At 52.9% G+C, this 15,740-nt stretch overlaps 6 protein-coding genes across 6 annotated transcripts; 3 read left to right on the forward strand and 3 right to left on the reverse strand.

Moving 5' to 3' along the window:
• The first annotated feature begins 291 nt into the window (after positions 1 to 291).
• BO66DRAFT_342860 (phenylalanine--tRNA ligase subunit beta) lies at positions 292 to 2,895 on the forward strand. The gene is made up of 9 exons (XM_025644477.1): positions 292 to 517; positions 580 to 620; positions 681 to 700; positions 765 to 841; positions 895 to 1,024; positions 1,083 to 1,349; positions 1,408 to 1,649; positions 1,701 to 2,509; positions 2,591 to 2,895. The coding sequence occupies exons 1-9, from the start codon at positions 465 to 467 to the stop codon at positions 2,752 to 2,754; spliced, it is 1,803 nt and encodes a 600-aa protein (XP_025507326.1). The 5' UTR covers positions 292 to 464; the 3' UTR covers positions 2,755 to 2,895.
• Positions 2,896 to 3,173: 278 nt separating this feature from the next.
• Positions 3,174 to 4,891, reverse strand: BO66DRAFT_389097 (40S ribosomal protein uS3). Its single transcript, XM_025646717.1, has 3 exons — positions 4,642 to 4,891; positions 4,100 to 4,413; positions 3,174 to 3,871 (listed from the first exon to the last, which is right to left on the reverse strand). Exons 1-3 carry the CDS (start codon positions 4,793 to 4,795, stop codon positions 3,539 to 3,541), a joined length of 801 nt encoding a protein of 266 aa, XP_025507327.1. The 5' UTR covers positions 4,796 to 4,891; the 3' UTR covers positions 3,174 to 3,538.
• A 254-nt stretch (positions 4,892 to 5,145) lies between these two features.
• BO66DRAFT_389100 (phosphatidylinositol-3-phosphatase YMR1) lies at positions 5,146 to 8,187 on the reverse strand. The gene is made up of 3 exons (XM_025646718.1): positions 7,912 to 8,187; positions 7,358 to 7,840; positions 5,146 to 7,299 (listed from the first exon to the last, which is right to left on the reverse strand). Exons 1-3 carry the CDS (start codon positions 7,933 to 7,935, stop codon positions 5,548 to 5,550), a joined length of 2,259 nt encoding a protein of 752 aa, XP_025507328.1. The 5' UTR covers positions 7,936 to 8,187; the 3' UTR covers positions 5,146 to 5,547.
• A 496-nt stretch (positions 8,188 to 8,683) lies between these two features.
• On the forward strand, positions 8,684 to 10,266 carry BO66DRAFT_224444 (uncharacterized protein). Its single transcript, XM_025642706.1, has 2 exons — positions 8,684 to 8,978; positions 9,044 to 10,266. Exons 1-2 carry the CDS (start codon positions 8,830 to 8,832, stop codon positions 10,092 to 10,094), a joined length of 1,200 nt encoding a protein of 399 aa, XP_025507329.1. The 5' UTR covers positions 8,684 to 8,829; the 3' UTR covers positions 10,095 to 10,266.
• A 171-nt stretch (positions 10,267 to 10,437) lies between these two features.
• Positions 10,438 to 14,384, reverse strand: BO66DRAFT_398800 (uncharacterized protein; the record flags this gene model as incomplete). Its single annotated transcript, XM_025648657.1, has 4 exons — positions 10,438 to 12,727; positions 13,146 to 13,721; positions 13,790 to 14,205; positions 14,361 to 14,384. 4 exons carry the CDS (start codon positions 14,382 to 14,384, stop codon positions 10,438 to 10,440), a joined length of 3,306 nt encoding a protein of 1,101 aa, XP_025507330.1.
• A 411-nt stretch (positions 14,385 to 14,795) lies between these two features.
• BO66DRAFT_224551 (uncharacterized protein) lies at positions 14,796 to 15,520 on the forward strand. Its single transcript, XM_025642707.1, has one exon. The coding sequence runs from the start codon at positions 14,908 to 14,910 to the stop codon at positions 15,328 to 15,330; it is 423 nt and encodes a 140-aa protein (XP_025507331.1). The 5' UTR covers positions 14,796 to 14,907; the 3' UTR covers positions 15,331 to 15,520.
• The last annotated feature ends 220 nt before the right edge of the window (positions 15,521 to 15,740 follow it).

Below are 15,740 nucleotides of genomic sequence, written 5' to 3' on the forward strand. Positions count from 1 at the left end.
ACATATGATCAGGAAAGAGAGTAGGTTTGGTGCTGGTGGGAGAAACACAGTTAGTAGCTGAAGGGGAGATTACGAAAGTGACGGACCGACTCGACTGACTTGCTGGGAGAGAGAGAGAGAGAGGTTCAAGGAAGCATGGGCTGTGGCTGGTGAGGTAGTGGGTGACGGTGACGGAGGGGTGAACTGGCACGTGGCGGTGCGGCTAGAAGATGAAATGTGGCTGACCATCCGAATCGTCGCCGCCTTTGCGAGCGAAGAGTCAAAAAGACTTTATATGACTCTACGATTATTGACCAGCGCATCCAGCCACGCTCCCTTCCTCTACTTTCTTCGCTGACCCCTATTTCGCGGTAGTCGTCCTGGTCTGATCTATACAGTCGTTTTTCGGTCCATGGGAGGCTGGTACAACTCGATTTGATCCCCAACAGTTTCCTCACAACACTGCGAAGCCCAAACCCCTCATCATGCCCACTATTTCGGTCGACAAGGCCGCCCTCTTCGAGGCGCTCGGACGGGAGTATGCACTTCTTTCGCCCTCCCACATACTTTTCGATTGCATATCTAACTCAATGGTTGCAGGTATACCACTGAGGAATTCGATGAGCTTTGCTTCGAGTTCGGTAAGTTGATCCAGATCGGCCATGGCGGGGCAATCAATGTACTGACTGGTCACCTCCTAGGTGTCGAACTTGACGAAGACGTAAAGGCTCCTTTTCGCACTCATCGGATATACAATCAGATTCTAATAAAGCTATGGACACTAGACTACGAACCAGGACCGCCCGATCGTGAATGGAAAGCAAGAGCCCCCTCAACTCAAGATCGAGATCCCCGCCAACCGGTATGCATCCAGAATCTCTCTCGAAACACATACATATATTGAGACCGTCGCAGTTATGACATGCTGTGCTTTGAGGGCATTGCCCTCATGCTCAACATCTTCTTGGGCCGCCAGCCGGTTCCCAACTACAAATTGGTTGAGCCTGCTAGTGGACAGCTCGAGACGATCATCGTCAAGGAGGATGTAAGTCGCAATTGAACAGCCTGCGCCCCCAGCATCAGGCACTGATTATGTGGAACAGACCATGAAGGTCCGTCCTTTGGTGTCCGGTGCCATCCTCCGCAACGTCAAGTTCGACCAAGCGCGCTATGAATCCTTCATTGCCCTGCAAGATAAGCTCCACCAGAACCTGGCGCGTCAAAGAACTCTCGTGTCCATCGGCACCCACGATCTCGACACTATCCAGGGACCTTTCACCTACGAGGCGCTCCCCCCTAAGGACATCAAGTTCACCCCTCTTAACCAAACCAAGGAGATGAATGGTGAGGAGTTGATGAACTTCTACGAGGTATGACTCATGGCGCTGCGGACTTGGCCAGCGGACTCGGTACTGATTCTCTGAATAGAAGGACAAGCACCTCGGCAAGTACCTGCACATTATCCGGGACCACCCCGTCTACCCCGTTATTTACGACTCGAAGAGAACCGTCTGCTCTCTGCCCCCCATCATCAACAGCGATCACTCGAAGATCACCCTTGACACCAAGAATGTCTTCATCGAGATTACCGCGCTCGATAAGACGAAAGTGGAGATTGTCAACCGTATGATGGTGACCATGTTCTCTCAGTACTGTACTGAGCCTTTCACGTAGGTTTCCATCACATGTCGTGCAGAGCCCACCACTGACAATCAATACAGCATCGAGCCTATCAAGATCGTTTCCGAGCACAACAACGAAACCCGAGTCGTTCCGGACATCAGCCCCCGCAAGGCCGAGGCTGAGGTCTCCTACATTAACCAGTGCTGCGGTCTAGAACTCAAGCCTGAGGAGATCTGCACGCTCCTGAAGAAGATGGCCTACGATGCTAAGCCCTCGACGACGAATCCCGACATCCTCGACGTCTATATTCCCGCCACCCGAGCGGATGTGCTCCACCAGGCCGATATCATGGAGGATGTGGCCATCGCCTACGGCTTCAACTCCCTGCCCCGATCCTTCCCCAGCAAGTCCGGCACCATCGCCCAGCCCCTCCCCATCAACAAGCTCACCGACATTGTGCGCGTGGAAGCCGCTATGGCCGGCTGGTCCGAGGTGCTGCCGCTTATCCTGTGTTCGCACGACGAGAACTTCGGCTGGCTCAACCGCAAGGACGATGGCAACACGGCGGTCAAGCTGGCCAACCCCAAGACTCAGGAGTTCCAGGTTGTGCGCACCAGCCTGCTGCCCGGTCTCCTGAAGACCATCCGCGAGAACAAGCACCACGCCGTCCCCATCAAGATCTTCGAGGTCAGCGACGTCGCTTTCAAGGATCTCTCCCTGGAGCGCAAGAGCCGCAACGAGCGCCACTTCGCCGCCGCCTGGTACGGCAAGACTAGCGGTTTTGAGGTCGTCCACGGTCTTCTGGACCGCGTCATGGCCATGCTGAAGAGCGCCTTCATCACCGGCGAGGAGGGACTCGACAACTCCGCCATGTCTGATTCGCAGTACTGGATTGAGGAGCTTGATGGTGAGTAATTTTCTGTCACATCGAACATGAAAGGCAAGTCCACGGACGAACAACAACGCTAACGCAATTGAATTTCCCTAGAACCCACATACTTCCCTGGCCACGCCGCCTCCGTCCACGTGCGCATAGCCGGCAAGGAGCTCGTCATCGGTTCCTTCGGTATCCTGCACCCCACTGTCCTGGAGAACTACGACCTTAAGTACCCCGTCAGCACACTGGAGCTGAACATTGAGGCTTTCCTATAATTGATTGATGACCCCAGGCTGAGAGAAGACGTAGACATGAGGGATTAGATCTACTTTTCTACACATAGGGATCAAAAGACAGCTGAGACTCATGAAATAAGATGTCATTTTTAGAACGAATAAAAAAAGGGCAAAAAGGGCAATATCAAAAGCAAGCCAGATCAGAAGAGGTGAAACATGCGCTTACGTAACACGTAATTCATTCGCCTCGAATCTGAATAGTACTGTGTGTGCAATCGCGCTCTGCATAGACTAGACACTACAGGGGACCAGTTGGCCAGCCTCCAAAAGGTCTGACCTTAAGGCACGAGCGGGGCCACACACCGCCGAAAGACTACTAAGCATCGACGTACACACAGATCTACACGGTTTACCGGGGTATGGCATACGAATTGTGGGGACAAGAAAGAAAGGCTTGGCTAGAACTCGTTTCGGGCATGAATTTTGACTTTTTTTTCTTTTCCTTGTTTTCTGTCTTTCCTACCTAGGCCATATCGACTCAGGGTGTGTATATCGAGCGAGGTAATTAGAGACATGAGAGGGAGGAAAAGGTCTTTTTGAGAGAGATACTGACGTCCCCCGTCCGCCACGGGAAGCGGGAAACGAGGGAGATGACAATAAACACGGTTCTTCCGGATGGATAGTGATCATGAAGTTTGTTTATTTTGCGTCAGGTAAGAGAGATATAGGTAGGTCGGACAGGAAACGAAGAAAAAGAGAAAAGAGCAGGTGGGGGCCTAAGAAGAGAGGGAAAAAAAAGAAGAGGGAAATCCAATTAATTTTTTTACTCCTGAGCGAACTCAGCGGGGGCGGCACCCTCCTGGCCCTCGGTGGCCTGCTGCTCGGCCAGACGCTGCTGCTCAGCGGCCTGCTGGGCGGCAAGAGCCTTAGCACCGTAGTCCTGGCTGATGGGCTGGAGGATGGGCTGCTCCTCCTTGGGCTCGATGATGGTGACGGAGTCGGGGAGGGTCTTCTGGGGGCCGGCCTTGCCCTCGGGGTCGGAACCGCGCATGATCTTGACCTTGATACCGAGGACACCCTGGCGGAGGAGAACGTGGCGGGTGGCGCTGTCGATGAACTCCTTGGCGGGCTGACCGGAGTGGATCATGAAACCGTCCTGTGGAGAAACAAAACCGTGTTAGTCTCGGAAACCTTCATGTTCGAATGCACATCATTGTCATGACGTGTAACCGCAAACTCGACGAATTTGGTCCCGATCACTCTCACGAGTCGTAAATCCCTTCGCATGTCGCGATCGCGGACAAACTGCATCGATCCATCCGGCTGCTGTATCGAGACCATATTCCGTGGCTGCTTCAGGGTGGTTTGATCGGCAAAAACGTACAGTGAACTTCATGGACTTGGCACGGGCAGCACGGAGCTTTCCGGAAACGACGACCTCGCAACCCTTGGCACCGCTCTCCATGATGAATCTGAGGACACCGTAGCAGGCACGGCGGACGGCGAGACCGTTAAGGAGCTTGTAGCGGAGGGACTCGCACTGAGCGACAGCGGAGAGACCGCGGTTCTGGACCTTGGCGGCATAGAGGGAGACAGAGTTCTCGGGGAACTTGAAGCGCTTCTGGATGAGGGAGGTGAGCTCGCGGATGCGGCGACCCTGCTCACCGAGAACCTCCTGGGTGTGGGTGGCGCGGATGACTGTAGCAAAAAGAACATCCGTTAGCAACCGATTCGTGTTTCCCTTGGTGTTTTCCTCCATTGTTGATATTCCAACTCGTCCCCAATCCATATCCACAATTTATTCCAAGCTTCTCCTCGCACTGATCCATCAATTGTTCCCAACCTCTCGGTTTCTCCTCGACATTCTCCCTTCCATCTCTTTTCCGACTTCAAAACAACATAAAGCAATCAAATCGGGCGACGTACTGATGTCGGTGACGGTGGGAGTGACACGGACTTCGACACCGGAGTAACCCTCCTCAGCCAGCTCGCGCTGGAAGAACTCGTTCAACTCGGCATAGAAGACACCGTCGGCGACGAACTTGCGGCGCTTCGAAATAGCTCCCTGGACAGCAGCCATGTTTGCGTTTCTGGGTGGTGAATTGGCGAAAGAAACGGCCGAGAACGCGGGTGGTTGAAGGGGGGGTAGTCGTTCGAGGGCGAATTGGTCGGCGGCGGTCAAGTCAGTTTTGAGAAGGTCGGCGGTAGTGGGCGGTTTTTGGCTTTAGGGCTTGCTCAACCCTTTTCGGGTTAGGGCTCAACCTCGCTTGCTGCTCCGCGGGAACCTTTCCTTTCTGGGTAAGCTTTTCCCCTCCCGAGTCCCGGGCCCTTTCTGTAGTTTCCAGTTTAGATCCCCCCGGGTATTTCAGCCTGAGTATGCAGGCATCAACTGCTACAATAACATAAGTAACAACATACTCAGTACAACATCTTTTCTACTCTCTTCTTCTCTCTTTATACTTACTGCCCCTTGGTTTTCTCTCAGGCTTTGAGGAAGTGGGTGGGTCATCTTCTCAGTCACCATCAATCTGTCAAGAAACACTTCTTTACAGATCCAGCGGGGTTGTGCAACCCCCCACATGGGTGGTACTCGGCATGTTTCCTCTCTTTTGGCCTCGACTAGACTATGCACTGGTCATCCCGGCCTTAGAACTGTATCTCTACCGACAAAACCAAGACAGAATATGCAGCGTCAAAAAAGCAAGACTAAGGACACAATTGCTAGATAACAAACAGAAGACTCGCCGCCTTTTATAGATTTGCCTGCCTAGACCGACTGCGACGCAATGCGTCATTTCATCAGTTTGAAGGCCGACTGGTGTCTCTACTCCTTCATTGCATCTCAAGCTCCATGCGATTCATGCTTTTCGTATCCTGGTTGTTCTCTTTGCTTTTGGGGAAGGCCAAATTAGAGATTCCCGCAGTCACAGTTGCGATGCCGCTCGGTGGGGCGTTGTTAGCATCTTTGCCAGCGGAGCCAGCGCCGACAGAATGATTAGCGGTCTCCATCCCAGTCAATACTGGTGACCGCTGAGCACTCGGAGTCTCACGGGGAACCGATAACCCCGAGCCAGGGGCCCGAGGACCGTTCATTTCAGCATCGGTTCTACCAAATGCTTCGCTCCACCACCGCACTTCATTGACGCGTGGGAAGACTAGACGTTCCTTTCCACGTTTGTGATCGTCAATCTGCGGGTCAAAGTCAGGGTTGAGGAATTGTTCCCTCCGTGCCAGGAAGTAATCCCAAACGCTCCGAGTACGCCCTTTGGCGTTCCACTCTACCCGCTCCTTCTCACTGTTGAAGAGGAATGTTCCGAATTGACACGAGTACAAGTGGTACAATAGTCGTCGCAGGAACCGTTCATTGAACTCGAACCGGGTAGGGTGCTGGTATAGTAACTGATAGGTTGCATCCAGGAACTGGTGGAAGACCGGGCTTGTTTCCTTGACCTTGGTTACCTCCTTTTCCACGGGCGTTGCTTTAGGCACTGAAAGCTTCTTCGCATTGTCGCCGTCATAGGATTGCATCTCCCCATCCGACTCTCCAAGAGAATCACGACTGTTGTTGTCTCTGTTGAAAAATCCCTTGGCGCTAAGGAAAGCGTTCTCGATAGCTCTACTGGCACCACCAGCCTCGCCAAATGCTCGATTCGAATCGCCTCCAATCCGTTCGTTCTCAATCTGGAACCACTTTTCGCTGTTGAGATGTCCGGCCCTGTGCCGGAACATGTGCCCGAATGATAGCCAGTCCTTTTCTACCAACACCATAAAGCCCTCTAGTGTGCGGAAGTACGGGTCGAGGCAAAGTTGACTCAATGCGCTCAACTGACTCGTTCGATCCCATCCGTCTGAGCAATGGATCAAAACATGCGAATGCTGGAGCCCAACCTGCCGGGCAATCAGACCCGCGCCATCTAGAACCGTCGAAATATGTTTCAGCCAATTGCTCCGTGCAAGTTGGTCCTTATTGGGCCCTAAGGGAGTCACATCAGAGTCCTTGAGAGCATCGATCACTTTGTTGAGGGAGTCTCTCATCACGTGGATGTTGTCGATTCCGAGGTACGCCTTGGTAGCGAACTTGTAGTTGTCCATATTCTCCGACCCAAGCCCTACAGCCTGCATTGCAAAAGCATTGACGGTTGGACGAGCATCAACAATAAGATTGCGCTGCTGGGCTCCGTATATGTGGGGCTTTTCCTCCGGGTCGCCGGCAAAAGATGCCAGCATTTCATCTTCCAGTTCTTCGGCGTTGGTCAGGTCAGCTAGCATTTGACTAGTGGACGGATCACTCGATGTCGAACTGGAGGATTCCGGCTCCAGATTCGGCGGAGTGAAGTTTGCGAGCGGTCGTTCGGGGCGGGAAGTCGAGAAGATCGCGGCGAGCAACTTCTCGTCCTGAATGCTTCGGTTTTGGCGCACACCCACCAGCGGCTGCGAGCTTCGTGTGATGGAGCAATTGTTCACAGGGTGCAGATACGTCAAAGCGGGTACTCTTGCTCTTGATCGATATTTGCCAGCATGGTTGAGCGTGATGTCCGAAATGGTAGTCGGCACAGGTATGAGAGCAGGGTAGGTCGCAGAGAACTGAGGTTCAGTGGTTAATGATGTAGCAAACTCCGTTGTTTTCTCAGGTCATACTTGCCCCATAATCAGCGTTTAACTGAGATACCCGCCAACCCGAGCCATTCTGGTCCACGCCTTGCCGAGCCCACTCCTTACGGGCGTCATACAATTCCCAACCATTGAACTTCTGCTCCGGGGGAGGCGGCTGGTAGGAAAAAGCATACAGCTTATCGATGCGTCCAACCTTGCAGGTCCAGCACTTTATAGTTTCGTATACATCTCGGGCCTTGCTCTCGCTTGTGAAATAGAAGCAAACAAAGGTGAAATCTCGACATCGTAACCGGATTGAAGATGGCTGGCGGGCTGCGGCGGGGGTGGGGCGATAGGTACAGAAGGAGATAATTGGATATGTGATCCAGAGCTCCTTTGACCGGCCAGCAGCATTGGGGGTTTGAGTTTTATCGGTCGAGGGAGGGATGTAGGAGAAAATTATATGGTGAGAGGTAAGATGGAGTGTACCGACGACCTGTTCACCGCGACGCGCCAAGGTCACATCTTCAACCTGGGGAATCATCGACAGAAACGCGTCAGTTTGTGTCAGATTTATCCGTTCTCCACTGTGATGGGACTAACCTTAGCAACTCGTGTTCTCTCCATGCCTTAGCTGTCACTGTCTCCGCATAAGCTTCATGGCTGGGGGGGGTTTTGCAACAATTGAGGTTCGGTGCGCCGGCACGGTCGGTAAGTATGACGACAGGCAAAAGAACACAAAGAGTGATGACAAAAAGAACTATCTGAGCACAAGAAGGAAGGACAAAAACAAAAACCCCAGACCGTTGAAGATTTGTTGAAGGGGAGAAGGATAACAAACATTAACTTGCAACAAAGTTGGAGGGGGGGGGGGTGTTAATTTCAGTAGCGGGCACGGACAACTCGGCCTAATGCGGAGCCCCTCGCCTTTCTCGCTACAAATACGTACAGTACAGGCCAGGCCTGATGATGGCTGCTGCAACTACGTCAATCTGCCCACCCATGTGATCTACTACCATTGCCCCCCTGTAACTTGTAACTTGTACCTGGCCATACTTCGTACACTTATTCATGCCAACCACAAGTCACTAACATCCTTGATCAGTCTTAAAAGAGAATTCGCACTGCTCTTGCATGCTCAATTGAAGCACCCGACTAGTCATAAATCCAGTACAGATCAACTTGATCGTTTGCTTGTGAAGCATTTCCCAATTAGGAAACCCACCTGACTTCAGTGCAAATTGACAGCGATCAGCTCTCCAACTAATAGAATCTCCATGTGATATTATCGACTTGTGAACTCGAGCTATCACCGGTCCTTCTCTCGTCTATTGCTGTTCATGAGCAGGATAGCAGTTTCTATGAATGTCTATGGCGACAGTCTGCACGCACTACTGATGATTACTGCCAGCATCAACACTCTGTTTACCACCTGCGATTTTCAACACTACCATCAAGTCAACTAACAAGCAGCATACTTGCTCGATCTCCAATCCAACTCTTCTCATTATTCGCGGATTAATGTCGGATCTATACTGTCCACTCCCCCCTCGGGGCCAAGATATATTTCGCTTCCGTCGCCCCTACGGAGTGAACCTAGGATCTACCTTCACACAAGGCCCGTCCCTCCACCAAACCACCGCGCCAACTGAGCTAGAAGCACTGACAAGGTCTGTCTCACCCCCTTCGTAAGATCTCAAACCCTTGCATCACCAGTTGAACCTAACCGAAACAGCTCCATCGAAACGAATGGACTCGAATCCACCGCCTCAACATGGCAATCCCACTGGCTTTCCGCCCTGCCAAACGACGAGCTGCTCTGGCTCAGAGATACCTGCCACTGCAACACGATCCAACTGCCCCTTGGATTCCTCACCCTCGGTCCTCTCTTCAGCCAAGGAACCCCCTTCGAGGGCGCCCCATCCCAGGTCTACACGCGCTGCTGGTCCGCCATCAAGCATCTCATCGAGCGGTGCCACGCCCACGGAATCGGGATCCTCCTCAACTTCGACCTTACCACCAACGGGGTAAACCTCCGCTCCAGCTCCGAGCGCCTCGCACTCGCCCGGGACTGCATCGCCTTCGTAGCCCAGGAGGTAACCTTCCACGCCCTGCACGGGGTGGTCGGTCTACGGATCTCTACATCAAAGGAGACGCCGAGGCCGGGTTCCCCCACTCTCCGCGACTGGTACAAGGAGATCCGGATGATAGTCGGCGCCATCGACGAGTTTCTGCCACTGTACATCGGCGATAACAGCCCCGCGGGGACCGAACTCTTCCGTGACTGCGAGACGCCGCTCCACCACCAACTACTCCAGGCCGACTCTAAACAGCCAGCACCGGCAGGAAGGGCGACCTTGCCCTTACCCCCGGCGGCCCCCGGCCATCTGCTACTCTCGCGGGACGAAGTCCAGACCAAGGCCCAGCAAGCCCGGATCGAGCGGCCGCAGTTACTGAGGGAGGCCTTGGCGCGCCTGGAGGGAGAGGAGGAGGAAGTGAAAGGGGAGAAGGGGGAGAGGGCAAAGGAGAAATACTGCCACCGTGCGGTTGGGCGGCAGAGTTTCGTCCACGGCTGGGATCTGGGATACAGCGATGCGCTGCGGTTTTTCGATGCCGCGGTGGAAGGGCTGGTGCCGCAGCGCGAGGGGGCGGACAGGATCGGGGAGGTGGAGTTGTGGGCTCGTCGACGGGCAAGCGACGTTGCACGGCTGGAAGAGAACCATCAGGCCTGGGAGCTGGGGCTTCGACGGGGAATTGCCGATTTTAATCAGTTCGTGGGCATTTGAGCTGGTTCTTTTTGACCCCCCTCCGCGTCGATCTAATGTTGCATATGGGTTCGTCGGGTCCCGGTGTTATCAAAAGGGATGTGGACTAGCTTTGATTCGGGCAAATGGCAGTACACTTCTCTGCCATCGGCCACAAAAAGTGGCTGGACAAAAGCATGGGTACAGTACTTTTCAGGCGCCCGAGACTCGGACCTGCGTTTATTTTCTCCCCGCAAGCACTGAGCTGAGCCTATTCCATTAGATATCTCGTAGTATACATGCCTCATGCCAAAAGTCCCCCCCAGAAATATAAATACATGAAAATGTGGTCTAATCCTATACGCCAGAAGACACTTTTTGGGATCTAGAACACCTCCGGACCTTCAGAGGCCGCCTCCGTTTGGCGGGCCATATCCACGTCAAACGCCAAATTGCATGCAGATTTATAGAATTCATGGAAACCATCCTCAACCACGGGGTCAGTCGCGCCAGGAACGGCGTTCGATAGGGCCGAGTCAGGGTTCCCGATGTCCTTTCTCAAAAAGAGCTCGGTGACACGATGAGGCAAGAAAGGCCCACTCTCGTAGTATGAGTAGTTGAGCTGCTGGCCGCCGTAGTTGTATCTGTGGACCCGAGTGCCTCGAGCGTCGTTCACCGGCAGGAAAATGTAGTCTGCCGTCAAGGTTTCACCTTCCGTGGCCGGGGTCTGGCCCAGAAGCTTACGTGGAAGGGTGATTTGAGTGAAGCTGGGAAGAGGTACTTCGCTACCGCTGGACTCGAGAGACTGACGGAAAACCTTTCGCAGGCTCTCCTCAAGTGCACCTAATGATGGATCGATTGCGGAGCCCGTAGGAAGCTCATGGGTCAAGCGTCGGCTGAATCGGAGATCGAGCCCGTTCTCTGGGAGAAGGAAATCGAGTTTGCTTTCAGCTAAAACCACCTTGGCGCTCTGAAGGGCAAATTCAGGGCCGGTGTAAAATGGAGACTTGGAAGTATTCACTGTGACTTCCACCTCGAGTTGCGGGAAGACCTGGGCATGGAAAGCTGAAGGAACCAATCGGATACGGTGCACCTGTTGCTCATCGGACTTCTGAGGCACCAGATTGTTCAAGAACGGTGCCGCACGAGGTATATCTGTAGCGAATGTACGTGGGAGGGACAGCCGGCCAAGTTGAGGCGCGCTGACCGATGTCTCCTCAAAGGTAGGCTTGCGGAGGAAAAGACATTTTCCAACTGCCGCAGTGACCGACTCACAGGTATCGGTGGGATTCTCGATGCCAATGGTCTTGTTGAAATTGGGATTCCGAAGCAATTTGAGAAGCACATTGGACAAACGGAATTGATGCTTGTTAAAAAATTTGCGCCTTTCTAACAGGGAGCCAGGTGTCAAGACCTCGCCGGTCTCATGTGTAACCGCCCATCTGAACCACGAATGTCGTCGATCAAACCATGGTGTGTTGAGCTCAGGGTCGATGTTATTGATGCTAGCCATTTCGGTAGCAGGCATGTATGTACTGAACGGGGTAGGATGGTTGTTTGTACTATGCCATGCAAGATGCAGCGTCCTGTGAGCATCATCCGCCTGCTGTTTGTTCTCAGCAAGATAGAACATCCGCCTGGGTGTTTCTGATGTCTTCCTATCAAAGGTCACCCCATAAGTCTTGTTGAGCCAAGATAAAAAGTCAGGGCTTTTGACGCGGGCATTAGCAGTTATGTCGTTCTCGCTGACTGGTAGCGTGAGGCCTTCCTCCTTTATTCTCATGGTGGCGTCACGAACGATGTCCCTGATGGACTCACATGCTTCCTGTCGTCCGGTTACCCTCATAATCTGTAAAACCTGGGAGACATCGATTTTAACATCGTGTAACACAGCGAGCTCCTCAAACGAGAAGTTTTCGGCGTTCAGCAGCGTATGAAATGCGGTGTCAGGCATGGGGATATCAAGCTGGCCGACTTCGCCAGCGATACTCAGGTGCCAGCAATCCCGAAGAATTTTCTCAGCAAAAGCATCCTTCCCTTTCAAACCCTGAAGTGCTCCAGTTCGGATAGAAGCACGTTTGGGTACCAACTCCATGAGATTCATCACCCCAGGTAGCCAGTGTTTGCCTTCAGAGTCACCCTGGGGTGTGTCTTGGCCTTCCTTGTCGATTCGTTGTTGAATGTAATCAGAGAGTTGTGAGATCTTGAAGGATGAGCGAAGGTTATATCTCAGATCATTCCAGTCGGCGCGTGTTAATTTGTCGTAGGGTTGGTAAGGAGAGCCTAGCTCGTCAATGTGTGCGATATAGAGATCTTCATCGGCAAAAGCGGCGTCTTTCTCCAATTCCTTCAGCATAAAGTGCTCCCCCTTGGATTCTTCCGACGAGTCTTTCTCTGCGATAATCTGCGAGCGTCTGCGACGTTTGCGATCCTGGATAACCACGACCTGAGCCGGGTCTCCCAGAGAACGCACCGAGATTGGTATCGTGTGGCTCTTCGATTTCTGTCGTCTTACTTGCTCTTTCTCGCTCAAGACACGACGCATGCGCTTGATGCGGCCGTGCCGACGTCTGGACTCCTCTGCTTCAAGGTCGTCTAAAGAAAAGAAGCCCCCGACGCTATCGCCCGGATCGTCCGTGTATTTGTCGGATTTGAATCGAGCAATAACATTGCGCCTGCGCAATGGAAGGGTGTTTTCTGTTCTGCAATAGGGGCGCAGCGGACATTTAAGGAGCCCTACTACTCCTTTCGACGACCGGGAATTCATATGGATGACGAGGCGTTGGGGTGAATCTCGGAGTCTGAAATCTCGCGTGATCGAAATCTTGAAGCTCAAAAAGAATGGAGGCAATCGCCGAGGACGCTAGTCCTAAAGCAGAATAGCCAAGTCAGCTTCCGGGGGGCTTCGGCTCATCCACTTTTCTACTCTTTGAATAGGCTTGTACAATACGGAAAACCATTTCTGTCTCTCACCATGACCAATCTTTAAAACGCCTTTCAATTCAGGATTTGCAATCGACACTGAGACTATGTACAATTGATGGGATACAACTTGTGGTTTTGTCAACCGACTTCACAACCGCCGCGATTCACTCTTTGCTTGCAATTTCCCAACTCCGTAGGTCTTCGCGGACATCGAACTCGGATAATTCGTGGTCCGCATTACGACTTTTCCAGCTCCTCCCTTTCGGATTGTCGTGGAGCTGTTGTTCGATGCTTCCATCTTTCCTAGTATGATCCGCGCTCGAACTCATCTCGGACACCTTTGGTTCATTCCGGAAGTGGTTGCTGGATGAGCTCCGAGGTCGCTTCTCGAAGCTACTAGGCGACAAACGATTCTCCGTCGAAGCTTGCCTTATGCCCGTCCGGCTATACGGGGAAAGCCGGTCAGCATGGTGATCTGTGGAGTTTGCAAACGGCGAGTGCTGGTTCTCTGCCCAGCTGATGCTCCCGGCAAACAACTCTTCAATCAGCTTATCCGCCGGTAGGTCATCGGCTCTCGAAATCCAAGAAGCGGCCAGAGTACGGCGATACATGTCCTGCATGTCAGTGACCTCTCTGCTCTGGGAATTTATGGACGGCAGCCTGCCAAGGTCGTCGTGCTCGCCTTGTTCGGTAGAGACAACACCGGCGATCCCTCCGAACACCATCGCTGATTTGAGGGGGGGCCTGGGGGAGGTCAAATTGTCAGTCCGCAAATACTTCAGGTGATATCTAGATGCGACGGTCGAACGCACGTAACAAAGTTCCGATCACCCTCAACCTGGCGTAGAGCTATCCCGACCTTAAGCGTGCTGTTGACTTTGCTGTCCTGCATCAAGTAGCGCCTGACGATGCCCTCATCGTCGTCACTCTTGTCCACATACTCTGACAAGTTGAGCCTGATCTTTCCCAGAAGACTCTTCTCGTTATTATTTCCTCCTGACGCAAACTCTTGTATAACCTCGAAGTATAGTTCGCATTCGTGAAGCGTCTGGTTTCGATCGATCGTCAGTCGGACTTGCAGCACTTTCTCGTAGTTCCAAGATGCTCTGTGGTCTATAATGACCGCTTTGTCGGTATGCCCATGATGTTCGGGCGCACATCCAGAAGGAAGGCGCCACTTGACAAAAGCTGTGCCATTCACAAGGGGTACATTGTTGAGATCAATGACCTGAGAGAAAGCCCTCAATTGTCAGCTCCAGATAACGCTTGCGATGGGTTCTCGACGGGGAAGTCCTTACTCTCAGCACCAATTCAAATTTAGGCTATGAATACGGACATCAGCGCTCGCAACTCTTAAGTACCGACACAAGCGATCCCACTTACTCTCCTGTTCTTCGGGACTAGCATATCGCGCTCAAGAGTCAGCGCAAGAGATTCAGGAGAGAGATGAGGTCACAGCGCTCTGAGGGGTCATATGCAAGAGTCAGACGCAAACGCAGAAAACATACCAAAAGCCTGCATAGCTGGTAAGCTCAAGGCCTACAGTTCAAGACCCTAATAGCTTCACTCGTTTCATCAAAATCCCCAGATGGTTTTCAGAGCAATCCACACTTATCACGATAACGTCGCCGGTCGACACCATCTCCGATACGTCCGACGGCTCTCCCCACACGCCTTCCGTGCGAAGGCGGCATATCCGGCAATACTGTCGGCAGGAACTGACCGCCCTTAACGATGTTTGGCGGTGAATCATCCAGTCCGCAGCAATTGCGTCCGAGACAAAATTGGCCGAGCTTCAGCAACACTCTCAAGCCAAGACACGATCGCGCGCAAGAAAACTTGGTGTTGGCGCACGTAAAGCTATTCCATCTCTCTAGCACGCTTCTTCACCCCGTGAAAAATCAAAGTGAACGCGCCGCCTCCAGCCGCAATGGATCAGCAACAACTTCCCCTCTCGCCGCCTTCTGAGCCGACACCGTCGCCTGCAGCCAAGTTGGTCCCGCTCGACTCGCCGCTTCGCACGACTCCCATCCACGAACTTCTCTCGAGCATTCGTGTTCCCGGCCCACCTCTACAGCCACACCAGTATAATCCAGTCACCTGTGAGCCGATCGACGTGGATGAAGTGGTGCGCGCGCAGCTCGAGCAACTACGCCAAGAGTTCCCCTCGCCCGAAGCGGCACTGAAAGAACAAGAGCAGGTCGCAAGGGAGATCAGACAGAAGATGGAAGAGGCCGAGAAGAAGCGCGAAGAGGTTCAGAAAGCGATGGATAAGAAGATCAAGGAGCGAAACACGGAGATGAAGGTCCTCTCGAAATATCAGAAGGTCAAGGCCTCGGACATCCCGTCCTGAGAGCAGAACCCGCAGAAACGACATGCACAGATTCGCCTAAACATCGTCGCACAACCTATCTGCCCGGCCAGCCACCAATCTTGCAACTCAAAGTGAAACTCGCGCCATGCAAGAAACAGCGCAGTTCGCCGCAAGTGCCGCAATCATATGCATTGCGTGCATGATGGAAGCCATATTCCGCACGACAGAGCCTGCTGGGGGTCTGGCTTCATGACATATCGACGACTAGCGCTCATTCATCTCGTGGGCTGGACAACTGTTCATTTCGACTTTACCTACCAAGTCTTTGGCCGCGAATATGGATTTCCCTTTAAGACCGGCTGTCGGGTTTTGCACTCCACGGAGTCTCCCGTCTGCCTAAGGGAAGCAACGAATTAAAATGCTACGAGCTGCTACGAGCTCGGAGGGAA

Source organism: Aspergillus aculeatinus (genome assembly GCF_003184765.1).
Source record: "Aspergillus aculeatinus CBS 121060 unplaced genomic scaffold BO66scaffold_7, whole genome shotgun sequence".
NCBI lineage: Eukaryota > Fungi > Ascomycota > Eurotiomycetes > Eurotiales > Aspergillaceae > Aspergillus > Aspergillus aculeatinus.